Source organism: Diadema setosum, chromosome 21 (assembly GCF_964275005.1).
Source record: "Diadema setosum chromosome 21, eeDiaSeto1, whole genome shotgun sequence".
Lineage (NCBI taxonomy): Eukaryota > Metazoa > Echinodermata > Echinoidea > Diadematoida > Diadematidae > Diadema > Diadema setosum.
In genome coordinates, this window is record NC_092705.1 from 11,561,202 (window position 1) to 11,578,042 (window position 16,841).

The following is a 16,841-nucleotide window of genomic DNA, read 5'->3' on the forward strand; positions in this document are numbered from 1 at the left end:
TTCCGTACCGAACCCTGGGGCGGGGCCCGGGGAAGCCGTGGGCTTTGGCTCTTGGGCCGCGGCGTCTAGCTCCTGGGACTCGGCCTTGCTTGGGTAGCTCACCCTGGCTGAGGGGCAGCATGATCAAGCAAACAAAAGTTAGCCATTAAGCCACACTATGTATAGTAAGGTACTAAGGGTACTAGGTCTCGCGCAGGGACTTAATGATCGCGCATAGCGTAACTGCGTATAGCAAGCAGTATTACGCGTAGGACTAAGCGCAAAATTTGCCGATACGCCCATGGAATAAAAATACCTGACAACCGCTAAACATGAGAAGAAAGCAGGTAAGAAATTTTGATTTCAAACAAATTTTGCACCAAATTTCCAATTTTTTGGAACAAATCTTTCACTAAATTTCCAATTTTTTACCTTATAATTTACCTACCTTAGCTTAAAATCTTTTTTTAAGGATGTTGTAGCCTAGACGTGTCATCTCGCTTGTCTCGTTCGTATGATCGTAGCCGATAGAATTCGTAATTTGTTCGATCGATCGTTGATAATATTCTACGAAAGCCGAAGCACGCTACAGCCGCAGAGAGGGGCAGACACTTTCACGCATGAAACTACATCCTTACATACCCCGAGAAGGTGAACGCATAAAAAAAAGTCCGACATACAAACGGCGACAGCGCACTACTCCGTCATCGTATCATCAGGAGATTCTGGGAGGTGATTTTTCTGCATTTTCGTGATATTCATTGAGAAATTCAGGTACGATTATGGAATAACTTCTATTATAAGAGCATTTCAAATTTTCGTGCGCGATATCTAGACCCCTCAACCATACTTTGTGATTACTGTCACACACATAAAAATTATATTGTGAGGTTAAATTTTTATAGACTTTTCTACTGTCAAAAGAAGAAATGAAACCTGGATTCCCTGGAATAGAAATCCTCTTGAGTCTATTCATAATCAGCACAGCAGGCCGGGCTCGACAGTGTTGACAACGTTAGTGGCCGTATGGTGGAGGCCACCAACAAGTGTCCATGATTATTGTTAAAGGTTATCTTTTGGTGACCCAAATGGGCAACTACATGAGTCAATATGCAATATGGATTGTTATGCTTCCTTTTATTTTGTGCCACTATAATTTAACATTTATTTTTTAAGATTTTAGTGTCTTGAATGGACCACCAGAAAAAAAAAGAAGAGTTAATGATGAGCCTTGAATCAGTTGAGTACAGATTGAGGCATTGCACATCAATGAATTGCCAGTGATCAAGTATCTACCTTATACAGTCCGACCTCTCTTAATATGTCTGCCCATGTTGGGACTGGCACCTCTTGCATGAGCGATAATTTGGCCGGATACACGGTGTATGGGAGAAACAATGTTTATGCAGCATCTCTACATGTTTGTTGTATACATGTACAACTGTACAAGTGTATGTATATAGAATTGTCTAGTAAGTCCACTACTCATCGACCACCTATTTTTAGATTGACCATCACCAATGTCTTTGTTTTGTATAAAATCAAAAGAATGTGTGGGACGGGGCGCAATATGCAAGAATATTCGAGCCCTAATACAAATCAAGAGAAATGAGGAGAGAACAGGGAAATAGCCTGAGGAAAGAGGGGGAAAAAAATTGAAGAAAATCCTGATTAGTTAATACACATAACTTATGTTATTAATATTATAAACATGTCTGTGCCATTCACTAGGGCTTTCTAGATTTATGTGCTTTATCAGTGGAGAACGGGTGGTTGGTTAAAATGATGAGCTTGCACCGGCGCTCAGTAAAAAAATATGACTTGCGTTTGTCACTGAGAATTCAGAGCATATGTTATGAGTCAACAATCTGACCCCGGAATATGAATCTGCTGTATTTTCTGCCACAGTGAAATGAAATTAAGGTAAAACTGAGGAATATTTTCTAAGATACAAGGTATTTGATGCATCACGTGTTACCCCGGGGTACCGTAGTACCCCGGGTAACCGCGTTGTGTAGTACCACCTCACGTCCACTCGAGGACAGCCAGAGAAAAATGCATGCACTGTGTGTGCGTGTACATAGCATTCCCATGCCACTGCATGTTATACTATGCGTGCATGGAAGCTGCGATACCACTAGCGTGTGCTTTAGTGCAGTGCAGTGCAGTGGCTAGCGCGCACTAGCTCCAGCACCAAAATAATTTCCTCTTTTTGGCACTCGGGGTTCAACCTCTAAAAAAAAAAATAATTCAACAAAATGGCTGATTTTTATTTGGTACCCCGGGATACCATTTATGCCATCATTTAGTCAAAAAGTGGTCAGTGAGTAGTACAAATTGTAGGTCCAACCATACTTTACGTAGCTACAGATACAATGGTAGCTAGGTACATTTCATGCACAGCAACAGTGGTGTAATCTACAGCAAGTTAAAATTATAGTCTGGGTTTTTTTTTTTCTGAAATTGAAACATTTTAATGTAAGATTTGTTATGTGCTTCTCGTGGGAATATCATACTGCACAGGCCTCATTAAAACAAAACTTTACCACAGCAAAACTTAAGCAAAACTTTACCACATTATATTTGAAGTGATCTTCATTATGAAATGAAAGTGGTCAGTGAGTAGTACAAATTGTAGGTCCAACCATACTTTACATAGCTACAGATACAGTGGTAGCTGGGTACATTTCATGCACAGCAACATTGGTGTAATCTACAGCAAGTTAAAATTATAGTCTGTTTTTTTTTTTTTTTCTGAAATTGAAATTGAAAAAGATGATACCTCTGTTGATACCTTTAGAGGATTCTATCATATCATACACAGTGATGTAAAAATATCAAGAACTTGGTTTTCTCATTAGTGTTTTTGTTCGTTTGTTCTGCTTTCCTGCAATGTAACATTTTATTTAGCACTATCATTTCATATTGCCACTTTCGCAGACTACCATTTCATATTGTCACTTAGCCAGACCCTCAATGAAGACATAATATCTAAGAGAATAATCTTAAAAAAAAAAAAGTGGAATAAAAGCTAAGAAAATGAAAGGAGGTTGAGCAGATCCTACGGTAGAAGGATTACTGTGAGAGAGAGAGACGAGGAGAGAATAATGATTGAAAGTTAAGTCCTGGGGGGGGGGGGGCATTACATGAAGTGTTTTGTCAGATACTTTTTCTGACAAACCATTATACATGTAACAGATAAGGTACTGAATCCATGCATCTGATTGACTGAGAGCATATTTGTCAAGAGAATTATCCGACAAAATGCTTCTCTCCCCCTCCCCCCCCCCCCACCCACAAAAGGGCTCCTGTGGAAGAAGGATATGGGAGAGAATATTTAATGTTAAAATATAGTCCTGAGGTTGAGAAAGCACTGAGAAAAAATCCCTGTAAAGAAACTTTCAAATGGTAAAGTAGTATTATCTTAACCTTTTTCTTTTTCTATTCTTTCTCTTACACTTTAGTCTTATCTGTCCTCGACTTCAAACCACTTTCCTTCCTGTTTAATTTCCTCCTTTTGTCATTTTGATTCCATGTTCTGTAGTCTGCAGTGCTCGCTGACTACATTTATCTCCCTTTGTTTTGTGAAACATCTGTATGAATTTATATCTACAGTTGAACCTCTCGTATCCGGACAAGTCGGGACCGGGGCTCATCCGGATAAGGGATTTGGCCGGATACGGGAGACTCAATGCTTTATACATGTACATACCGTATAATAGAGCTCTATGGCACATGCACATACACATGTACTGATGTAGCCCATTGTAGTACCACATGTAGTAATGTGTATACTGCGACCTTTTCATTGTTACACTCAGTAACAGACCCCAAAATAGAGGTTCGTGTTTGCAAGCGGAAATCATTTTCTTTTATAAATTCTTTGGATGATTTACCTAAATAATTATTAAGAAATGTATCAAGTATATGTAATTCATGTGTGTTTCCTCCCGTAATTATTAAAAAAAGATTAAAAAAATCATGGCGAGATTGCGTCCGGATAATAGAGAGATCCGGATAAAGGGAGGCCGGATAATAGAGGTTCAACTGTACTTCACTTCTCTCTCTTAAGGCCATGATTTTTCCAATCTTCAACTCCCCCCCCCCCCCATCATCTGTTTCATCTTTCTCCCCCCAATGAAGTCTTTACCCTTTTACTGATTTTCACTCTATTCTTCCCTTTTTTTTAACTCTCCCTGTCCCCTATTCTCCCATCTCCACCAGTGGAACATCAACTTCTCGCTCACTGTTGCCACTCTATTGTCACTATTTGCCTTACTTAATACTACAAGTACTCTTCCTATATTGCTTCCCTCCTTAGCTCTCTTTTTTATAGACTCTTCTTCTGCCAAGCAATGGTCTCTGTAAGGACCATGTACACATGATGCTAATGCAAACCTCTCTTCCTTTTTGTCATATTTTTCAATAGGGTTATTGCTTACATAGTCTTTATGTGCTGATTTCAATATGATTGAGAGAGTTGATACTTTCTTTTGCTCTGAAAGATGCAAAAATTTTGTAGAAACTATTTGTTTTGTAGCTTTAAAGAGTGTTATTATAGTATACTATTGATGTGTCATGGTAAATTTGGCATGTTAAACTTTTTGACCAACTTGGCTTATAATCGAAATGGTACATCGTGTATATTTTTTAGTTTACATGAACGAAGGGTTGATAATCTGTTTTGGATGCACTGGAATAAAAGCAGTGCTAGTATTAAATAGCAGTCTGAGAATAGCGCAATACAAAGTGATACATTGCATGAATTGGCCACAGAATGATTTGAAAGTGATACATTGCATGAATTAGCCACAGAATGATTTGCTGAGGTATAGACAGCTGAAGTGAAAGTTACTTTATATTTGAGGATCATTAATGATAATAAAGAGGAAAGGTTGGGGATCACTGCCTTCATTTCGCGAAGCCTGTCCGGCAAACTCAACTTACATTGTAAGCATATTCTATGATGCTGATTTGGCTCAGTGTAGATGGCTGCTGCCCTGAGATCCCAGATCATTCCATTTTGTCAGTTCAGTAGTGTTTGATATATCAGCCTCATTTTATTCCACACAGTACCTACATTATTCACATATTTTTTTTTTTTCTGACCACTTAGTGTATGTTTAACACTTGACTGCAAATCTGTACAGGAAATTCTTGTGTATACACTTGTATTTTGATCATTCTGCATGTGTTTGTGATGACAGGAATATATTTCAGACATGATCATGCAACAATTTTGTTTATTTAGTGTATATTTACAACTAATATTCAATATTGTTTATTTAATGTATATTATGCCCTACGTGCCTATGGCTTAATGGGCAGTAAGTAAGTAAATGTATCAGTATTTAGAACATAACATCAAAGTGTCAAGATTCTTGAATGCATTCAGTGAAATAACTCCTGTTTATTGTCAAACATACGTTATACTTCCACATTTTCATTACTCCGTGCAGTGCCCAAATGATGAAGAGTTCTAATGTAAGCTTGAGTGATGCATGCACCTCCCGAAGGATATAAGACGACGACCTTTGTGCTGACGTGACAGACACTCAAATACAAGGCATACAACAGTTAGGAAACATTCTGAGCCGTACGGGTCCACGGGAGAACCCGCCATGGCTTCGCAGAGAGCCCAGAGTGCAAGAGCGCCCCCACGAGTCGATGACGGGAGCAGGCAGAGGGTAGCCCTGATGGAGGAGAAGAAGGAGGAGACGGCTGCGATGTCCAGCAGCACCTTCCTGTCGTGCCCAGATCTCCAGGCTCTGTGGAAGGAACGAGAGGACCGAACAAGGGCCACAATGCAGGTGATTTGCATGAAGCATGTACCTCTTAAAATGAACCACTAATTCCTCATGTATATATTTTGCAATTTCGTATCTTTTTACTCAATAAAACCAAGCTGTATTTTACCAGTCAGAAGATGGTACACAAGTAGATTCAAACCAAGCAGATGTTACATATTGTACTTGTCTGCACATGCACCATGGGTGTTGCACGTTTAATGCATCTAATAGGCTGAATGCTATTAATTTACAGCCGTAGCATTTAAATGAGAGGGAAAGACAATTGCAGACATAGAATAAAACAGTAACAAAAATAATCAAATTGAGTGGCATGAATGGGGATATACGCATTTGCTGATGATTAATGCAGCTGGCAATAATGCGAGTGAGTGAATCTTGGATTGAGGTCAAATTCTATTGATATTTCTCTCAATTCTGGGATTGTATGAATCATTCTAGGTCGTGCTATATTCCATGACCTTGTAAATCCGTTATCATTGATCATATTTTAGCTAATCAAGTACAATTGTTGATATTAATGATGGACTGTGCTTATGTAGATGTCTTGAAATGTGTGAAGGTGATATTCTTTCCACTGAATATTCATGCAGAGCTGGTTTCAATTATGCGTACATCTTGCTGTTTTCAGCCACTCTGATGCTGAAATTAGTGTTGCGCCTTGGCCAATGGGCAAGTCCAAGATATCGCGCACCTTACGTATGGGACATTCAGAGATTTCAAACCTCTGAAAAGTAATGAAGGAGCACTTGGATTTTATTGTTTATCATCAGGAGGACTGGTATCCCTGAGAAGAATATTGTGTTTAAGTTTGATGTCATTTGACCTTGGGTTAATGGTTTTATTAAGAAAAATATGCCAACTTACGTATGGGACCAGAGAAAAACTGGATTTTTCAAAATAAAGTTTGAACTGAAAATTCTCTGAAAGTACCTTACTGATCAAGTTCTGTTTGGAAGTGAAGAAAGGTACAATACTGAAGTATCTTTCAGCAAAGTTTCACTGCAAAAGAATAAAGCATATTTTCATGAAGTTGGTTTAATTAACGAAAGTACACCTTACGTATGGGACATGGCTCAACTTACGTATGGGACATTTGTCTTTAGTGCACAAATGCATTCATGGGAATGACTTTAAATTTCCCCATAGTGTCATATTCAGTTCCACAAATCATGCTACAACATGTAACAAATGAAATAGACTTCTAAGTGGGTACTTTCCCGGTTCAGGTACCTAGCAAAAGCTAAAATAAAACAAATAAAAGTAATTACCAATTTACAATTAAATGTCTTAGTTTGGATTCCGTCATGCATTAACACTGTCCTCATGATGTCTACACATACAGATATAGTATACTGACACTCTATTTCTAGCCCATTTGTAATTACTCTAGTCAATATTTTTTCATCAAATGAAAAAAAAAATGAGCGAATTCTAGCTTGTGACCTTGATATAGCATACATGTACATGTACAATAACTAATTTGTAGTCTTGATAATTTCAACTTTAGAATCAAATGTCATGTACAATGTAATTTGCAAATACAGTTTGAAGTGGGTACTTTCAGTAGCTCTAGGCTTACCTTGCAAGTTGTCTAAGTTTTTATAAAGCTTTATAATTGTTTGAAATGCAGCACAAAACACAACAACAACAAGAGTACTTCATTTTGCTCTGTAATCATGTTTTGCCATGTGAATTTTAGCTGAACTGCAAAATCAATCAAATTTTAATGAAAGTTTTAGATTTTAAGGAGATAGAAGAATGTATGTACCAATGCTGTTTTTTTTTTTTTTTTTTTCAAATTGCTTGGCTTCGTGTCTATGAAACCAAAGACGACAAAATTTGTGTTACTTTGTACCTGCATACATGCTTGTGTAGTGATACAGGAAAGATTATCATTTGCACATTCAAATCTAGATTTGAAACACTTAAGTAACTCACTGATCTGCAAATTACAATTTTGAATAAATTCTAATAACCTCATTTGATCATACACTACCAGATTGCAATGTATGTTGATAATTGTGTAGATGTGGGGTACAAAGTAAGTATGAGTTGATGAAAGTGTCTCAGAGCACATCTGTCTCTTCAAACACAAAATAGAAAAGAAAATTGAATTCCCTATTTGTTTGTGTAATTTGTGTTTTTAGCACTCCAACCACAGAACCAGTATTGATATTGTGGTTTATAGCAAATGTAAACTATAGTCTTCATTTTACAGGATTTTCAGAAATCATGTTCATGACCTTGATAAGTCATGACATATTCTGACGGTGAGCAGTTGAAATAATAACAATCATATCAAAATAAAAAGTATTATCATAGGGTTTTTCCTTCGCTATCAACTCTAGTAATGACAAAGTTACCTGCTCACACCTTAAGTGATTTTTCTTTTCAGTAAGACCCATAATGTTGTCATTGATGCGCGCCATAAGCACAATTGTTTTGATTTCGCTTTTGAGGCTGTTCAACCTGTGGTACATGCTGAACAGTGTACTGCACCTAAAATGACACTCAGAGAATCCCATTCTTGGACAAAGTCATTTTGTAGAGAGGTAAAGTTGAAAATGATAACTGAATTGAGAAAATGTCCAATATCAAAATGTTAACGGGGAATGTTAATTTAAGACCAGCTGCACAGCCTGTAATGAAAATAAGAAAATACAAGTATAAATGAATATTCTTTATTTTCCTTTCTTAATCATAGAATGACTCAATAATGCTGATCTTACACTCTCCCTGAGGTCAACTGAGTAGGAGAGGCAGATATATAGACATATCCTTCAGAGTAGGTGCAAAGATAACCATTAACCAAACAAATGTAAGGACATCCATGTCAAAAGGCGGTTTTCCCATTCACTTTGCATGTAATGTCCCATACGTAAGGCATTTGTCCCATACGTAAGCAAACTTTAATTAGTTATAAGATGAAGGACTAATTAAATTTCCTCATTTAGTTTTGCTAATCTGGAGTTGAAATGAATAAATTAGAACTTCCTAAAGTATGATTGGTCAATGTTACAAATCTTCAGAAAAAACTTAAAAAAACATACTCAAATCCTTACGTATGGGACACTATGTTCTGGGAAAGTGCATAATTTGCATAATTAATGTGCTGACCTTGTCTTACCGATTGCAGATTATACTAACTCATACAGGGGTCATGTCCATAAAGGAACTAGGTCAAGGACAAATTCAACTGATTTTAGATGAATATTTATAATTTGTCCCATACGTAAGGTTTGTTTTTGATTTATGCAAATCAAGGCCATATTTCTTGCATAAATTTGCATAATTCAATATTTTCTTTGCTGGAAATATATGATTTAACTCTTTGGCTACAACATGATATCAATAACTTTTTGATAAAATCAAGATGAATTTTGAGCATCTGAGGGGACATTATCTTGGACTTGCCCCAATGTGATGAAGACGTACATTGTAGTTTTAATCTTGTGCCCACTCTGCTTCTAATTTCATTCATAATTGACTACATGCATTAGTACGCACAGATCTTCCCCCCGCCTTTGGTTTTGGCACGGACTTCATTCAAGAACCACTTCTTTCATCAATGATCAATCAAAAATTTCTCCCCCCATCAATGACCTACTTTTCCCCCCTCATTTCTTGCTCCCGATAATCTGGGTTGAGACTTGATATGAAGATTCAATTAGCATGATTGGGTGCTTGTCCTGTGGAATACCAGGAACAATACAAAACAGGTGATGCAAAATGCGTGCGCATGCAAATTTTCACACACACACACACACACACACACACACACAAACAAACATGCACGCGACTGACCAGCGTGAGCTGAAAAAATATAAAAAGTTAACAGGATACTTTGCTAGATACATGTATCTCAGACTCGGGGGCATTTCTTCTTTTATAGTACCTTGAGCCAGAAATTGCTTGATGCCTTATAGAATGTCAGTTGGGATCTTAATTTGGATATTTGATTTTTAAAAATTGGTACTTTGTGATTCAAATTTGAAGTGATGTCGAGATACAATGTATGATTTAGATAGTTTGAGGCAGTGCAGCACCTACACGTAGCTTGTCATAATTGGTACAAGGATCTGTAATACATGGTTCAGTGGTACATGTATTTGACAAGATGATACGAAGGTTGTGCAACGTAATTTGCCGATTGCATGTTTTTGTTTTCCTGGTATCATTATTAATGTGTCACTTGATTCTCTGTTGTGTCCTTTCTTATCTGCTAATTTTTAAATGAGACTTAATTCGATGATTTTTGTCTACATGTCTATCTATTTGCATATTACAGGGTACAGTATGTGGCATACACTCGCCAAGAATACTAATTCAGATTATGGTTTCAATGTTCAGAGTGCTTATCATATTGACCTCTATAGCTCCTCTTGAGAAGCTGTAATCAGGAATGACAGCCAAGCAAGTGATATGTTCCCTTCGCACTTTTAATGTTATGAGGGGCAGTATTGTGATGGGTACAGGGTCAGACATTGCTCATGGTTGACAAACGGTCATGACGCAAAATAATGACCTTGTTGTCCTGCCGTGAGGATAGAGGCATACAATGTGTGAAAACAGCTTTCTATTCTTTCTCCTTGTGTGCTTGCTTGTGTGAGAATTTGTTTCTATCGACAAGTGTGTGTGTACATGTACATGTATGTGTATGTACATGTGTGTTTTTTGTATGTGTGCGTGTGTGTGTGTATGTGTGATGCATGCACGTTATTTTTAGCTTGATTCATTATGTTGCTCTGTGAAGTACAATATATGAGATTACATCCATGCACATCACATCATACAGGGTGATTGTGGTCATAAAATGCCTTCATCTTCATCTTGCCCATGATGTTGACATTTGTGATGGGTATTGTCATTTCTTCATGTCTAAAGTGTAGCAGTCATTTGAAGGACGCTTGTTACGAATCATGTAGAAATATTCAGCGGCAGGAAATTTTCAATTTTGCTGATTGCAGAAATCATCACTTGTGACTTTTAATGAGAACTACTCCAGTCAGTTTGATATACATCGTACCTGATAGGATTGTTGCCTCCCCTAAATGAATGGAAAGGGGGAAGGGGAAGAGAAAAAGGAGAATTGAATTGAAGATGTGTGTGAATTTCATACAGAGACTGAGAGCAGAGATAATACCCTTACAGCAGCATACTAGATAAAAGAAAATGATACAATTGATCATAAATAGTGGCTACTTACAAAGTGCACATTCCAGTCTAGGTCATACATGTATAAGTATCAAGTGCTTGTGGCATCGTTAAAATAAGCACAATTATAATCAATCGTAATCATACTGTACTTGACTACAATTGAAACATGACAGTGTACAAACATTGTGACAAATTAAACAGTCAAGTAGTTTATACAAAAGAGCAGATTCAAATGTGTCTGTAGGAGGGATTGACATAATGAAATTTGAAATCTCGAGGTTGTTCAAAAGCCTTGGTCCCTGCATGTGTAGATGTGGAACTCTCCATGCAGTATTATTGTGTGGAGTCTGTAGGGATGTTGTGTTGAAAGAATGAGTGCAGCGTGATGGCTTGTAGGGAGTGAGGCTGCTTTACTGTATGTATAAGGAAGTAGGAGCAGACATGTTTAATGTATCGCACAAGCAAAAGAATTTAAAATGCGATGTGTTTGTTGACTGGGACCGAGTGAAAATAATGGAGGAATTGTGAATTGTGGCTAGTTTTCTCTGTGTAATCTGCTACTAAGGGAGTCTGAAGGAATGCGGGGGAGGAATATAGAGATTGAAATGAACTCTCTCATGGTCTAGAAATATCAACCAGCCCACAGTGTTGATGAACCTCATGCATTCATGCCTCACTCTTACTCTGTGCGTGCATACACTTTAAACCACCCACATTGCATACCAGTAGTCCCAGAATACATGCATAGACCTGTTTTGTAATGTAGTTGAATGTTGTCTGCTGTTCCCTTTGCAACAACTGAAAAGGTTCATGATTATTATTATTATTATTATTTTTTTTTGTTGTTCAGGATTATTTTCTCTCCTGAGTTTAGCAAATCTGCATCTGGATTGATCCACATGTAAAGGTGCTTAGAAATATACCCTCATGTGACATGCACATGGTAGACTAACTTGTGTAGTGTAGTGTATTTAGTGTATGTAGGAGAAGAGAAACATATTCATTGGAAGATGCATTATGGAAAATCCTGGCTTACATGTATACATGTGTACATTACACAGCAACCAAGAGATAGAGATAGATAGATAGATAGAGAGAGAGAGAGAGAGAGAGAGATAACACGGAAATACAAATGAATTGTGATTTTTCATAAGAGTAGTTCATAGTTTAATGAATATGTAAAACATGTGCATTTTTCAATGTGAGTTTGTGGCAATACAGCATTGCCAAGAGAGGATCAATTGCCTTAATTGTTATTGTACCGTGAAAGGCAAATACAGTTTGTAGAATGGTATTTTTTATTATCTGCAGTAGATGTAAACGTATTGTAAATTTTGATGAGAAATCCCATTCCTATTACAGGTGTGTCTAGTACAGTACTTTATCTAGTTATCATTATATACAGGATATTACCTCACCTGTTTCAGAGATTCATTATATTTCTTGATAAGTACCTGAGCACTTCAAAGATTCATGCTCATATTTCTGGATGGTTTTTGTATGTTTAGTCAGAATATTTTATAATCTTAGCCACAGGTAATAGTTCTGGTTGCATCTTATCAGAGAGCCAGTTTTTCAGGCCTACATGCAGATGTATGTGGAAGTCTTTGCTTCGCTCACACTGCCGCACTGCAAGCACTGCCGCGGATGTTTGAACTTCTCATTTAAACTGACAGTGTTTATCTTCCATCCAGACTGATTTAGATCACAAACACCTGCCAAATATCATGCAACCCATCTCTTTTGGATTTAATTTGCATAAAATATGCGCAAAGAGTTAGATCTCCTACTGCAGTTGTACCCTGTGGTGATGATTTACCTATATCACAGGATATCATGGAATTATATTTTTATCCCTCAATTTTTAAGACTAACCAAAATATTGTGGGACCCTTTTTTATTGTGTTTTATCCTGATTTCTTCTGACAAACTGAATATTGTTGTTTATACAAATGTAGTATTAGTAGTAGAAGTTTGTTTACCATGATTATGATTACCATTTTCATGCTTTATATACTTTTTTCATGATCTTGATGCTATTATCATTGTTATTATCATTATTACTGTCATCATTATAACTTCTGTTCTTCCTTTTTCGTGGCCTAAGAGATAAGTTTCTTGTGGAAAATGTTCTCTCATATAATCCATGTTGCTTGTATGGGCTATCATGACCAAAGATTGACATTCCATTCCCATGCATAGATGCAATGTGGAGTTATTATGAATATTCTGAACATGCCCTGTGGTGCTGGGGCTGAACATGCCACTGTTCCAATTGGTGGTATCAGCTAGCGTGAAGGTCTAGTGTTGTCTAATCCTCCTACAGTCTCCCTGACTGTTATCATTGCACACGATGATTGTTTTTATTATCCTCAAGGATGTTTATTCTCGCACTCTATATTTCTCGGTTGCAGGCTTGATATTTCTTTTCTGTTTTCTCATCTTTCGAGTGCCTGTTAGTTCCTCGGCTTTGTTTGATCGAATTGTCATCTTTTTCTTCCAGTTATCGTATATTTCCTCTAAACACATACCGGCATCTAGTAGTGAGGGTGCGGTGGCATAGTGGATAAGACTCCCGATTCCCAAGTGGAGTTCGATTCTCGCCCAGTGCTTACGTCCTTGGACCAAGATGTTTTGGGGTCATCCCACCAGACCGACACCCACGAGTCATACAGCCCACGAATTCGAGATTGAAAACAGGTCCATGAGTCATACAGCTCACGAGTCATTTATACAGCCCATGAGTTGGACACTAGGCAAATAAAGCCCACGAGTTGACACTAGGTAAAAACAGCCCACGAGTTCGACAGATACAACACGACACAGAATGTGTCGGTCTCGTGGGCCTTGTTGGCTTAGTGTCGAACTCATGGGCTGTATGACTTGTGAGCTGTATGACTCGTGGGCTGTATGACTTGTGGGCTGTATGACTCGAGGGTGTCGGTCTCATGACGTGCACCCGATGTTTTTACCCACCATGTCCCTCTCAACCCAGGTGTATAAATGGGTACCTGGCAATGCTAGGGTAGTAATAATGGCAGGGCCCTCTGGTAGAGCAGTGGCAACACTTAAGAGGCTACCCTGGATAAACAAGGCCTTATCATTATTAATATTATCATTATCTAATGTCTATTGATATACGACTATACTTTCATTATAAATGTTTCTTTTCTTGCTGTGTCTCGCTCTACCGCTATAGTCACATTATATATATCTCCCAGTCTATATATATCTCTCTCTGTATATATATCTCCCTGTCTATATGTTATATATCTCTCTGTCTATATATCTCTCTCTTGTTTCCTCTCTGTCTGTACAAATGTCTCCCTGTCTCTATTTTTTCTCTTTCCTCCCCCGCTCTCTCTCTCTCTACTCTATTTCATTGATCTAAATCAATCCCGATATGTACCTCTGTCCTTTCCTTTATATCTAAATATAAAGTAGTTTTCTTACCGTGCATTCTCAATTCTTCTTTATTTGAGTCTTCGCCTTGCTGTCTGTCCTATTTTGTCCATTAGTGAGTCTGGATGTGAGTTTGCTTGTTGTTGTTATTGTTTTTGTCTTTCCAAATTTCTGTGTGTGCATCTTATATCCCTGAATTTGTGCCAGTTTCCTTTGCTTGGTTTTGAGGCTTCCTCAAAAATCTACAGTATCCTCTCTTTCATTCTCTCCTTTCCTATACCCTGTCCCCTTTTATTTTCAGTTATCAATTTTTTGTTCATGCTCTGATTGGTGCAGCTTTAACCCGTTGAGGACGAGTCTCGAGTATACTCAGGCAGGTGTATGTGGGAAATACATGTTGTGGCAAAATCAACCGGTCCTAAGTGGGTTAAGCAAGCATTATTCACTTTAGTTAGTTACTCTAAATCCTCTCAGTTTCATTTGGTATATATTTCTCCATCTGAGGAATAAATACATGAGTAAAATACTACAAAGATATTCTGTGTGAAATTGCTAATCCTCATGTATTGTCTTCTCTCCTATTTCCATCTTTTCTTTCCCCTCCGATCTCATCTTGTCATCCCTTTTAGCTCACCTGAGCCAAAGGCTCAAGTGAGCTATTGCGATCGCCCTTCGTCCGGCGTCCGTTGTGCGTCGTGCGTCATGCCTCGTCCGTCGTGCGTAAACTTTTTACATTTTCATCTTCTTCTTGAAAACCCCAAGACCGATTTTTATCAAACTTGGCAGGTAGCATTCCTAGGGGGTTAGGAACTCAATTTGTTAAAATGGGCACCATGCCCCACCCAGGGGGCCCCCAGGGGGGCCCAAACCCCCCAAAATTAAGGAATCTGTAAAAATCCTCTTCTCTAGAACCAACAGTGATAGAGCTAAGTTAATACTATGAGTTAGTACATTGATGACTGTAGTTTCAAGTTTGTTCATGGCAGAATCAGGGGTGCCCCCCTTGGGACCCAGGGGAGGGGGGGTGGAGAGGGGTCCTAATGGGGCCTAAATTGTACATTTTCATCTTCTTCTTGAGAACCCCATAACCAATTTTCACCAAACTTGGCAGGTAGCATCCCTAAGGGGTTAGGATCTCAATTTGTTAAAATGGGCACCATGCCCCACCCAGGGCCCCAGGGGGGCCCAAACCCCCAAAATGAAGGAATCTTTAAAAATCTTCTCTAGAATCAGAAGTTATAGAGCTAAGATAATACTTTGAGTGAGCACATTAATGACTGTAGTTTCAAGTTTGTTCATAGCAGATCCAGGGGTGCCCCTCTTGGGGAAAGGGGGGGGGGGGGTTGGGAATGTCCCAATGGGGGCCTGAATTGTACATTTTCATCTTCTTCCTGAAAACCTCATGATGGATTTTCGTCAAACTTGGCAGGTAGCATCCCTAGGGGGTCAGGATCTCAATTTATCAAAATGGGCACCATGCCCCACCCAGAGAGCCCCAGGGGGCCCCAATCCCCCCAAATTAAGGAATCTTAAAAAATTTGGGCCCTTATTGTACATTTTCATCTTCTACTTGAGAATGCCTGGTCAAATTTTAGTAGAGCTGTGAATAATTTAGATTAGTGACTGCGTGAAAGGTGAACTTGCGATACTCAGGTGAGCGCTAGACCCGCGGGTCTCTTGTTTTTTTTTTTTACTTTCTCTTTCTCATTAGGTAAGCTTCAGTTTTGAATTTCAACTATTTGTACATCATGCTTTTTTTTTTCTTTTACGCATCCAATTTTCAGGGGTCTAAGTAATACAAGCTATGCTTTTAATTTATGTCCCCCACTTAATGTATGCTCTAATTTCCATTTTGCATTACCTTTTGTTGTTGCTAAAGTATTAGTTTTGACTATCTTCAGGTCATGAATAAACTTTTAGAACACAAACTGGAAATACATTCAAATCAATCAATTAATCAGTTAATCAATCAATCAATCTCCGTTCTTCCAATACATTTCTCTCTCTCTCTCTCTTTGTAGACAATCAGCTTGGATTTTGTATCATATTGCTTTTTCTCCCACTTTATATATAATCTCTTTCTTTTTCTCCCTCTAACTGTATCTATGCATGTATGCAACTGCATGCATTATAGATATGACGATAATATGCATATACACGCTGTATATCTATGTACACGTATGTATCACTTTCTGATTTTGATTCATATATTGAAACTATTTTTAATTCCATTTCTTTTTAATGTCAACCCGTCTCGTGCATGCCTCCTTATTTTTATCCCTCCATCTCTCTCTCTCTCTCTCTCTCTCTCTCCCTCCCTCTCTCCATGTGCCTGTGTCACTTGTAATGTGCCTGGTACAATTTAGTACTGTACATGTATATCAAGGCCAGTTTCAATTGTAGGCCTTGTCGAAATGGAAATGAGTCGATATGTATTCTAGCCATGGGCCTGGATTACATTAGGTGACCCAAGGCTACGTCCACCTGTACCTG

At 38.2% G+C, this 16,841-nt stretch overlaps 1 protein-coding gene across 1 annotated transcript in view; it reads left to right on the forward strand.

Annotated features, from left to right (window-relative positions):
* Positions 1-5,675: 5,675 nt before the first annotated feature.
* Positions 5,676-16,841, forward strand: part of LOC140244922 (uncharacterized) — a 163,771-nt gene continuing 152,605 nt past the window's right edge. Inside the window, exon 1 of the mRNA XM_072324530.1 lies at positions 5,676-5,789. Within this exon, the coding sequence (XP_072180631.1) occupies positions 5,676-5,789 (114 nt within the window). The remainder of the gene's footprint in view (positions 5,790-16,841) is intronic.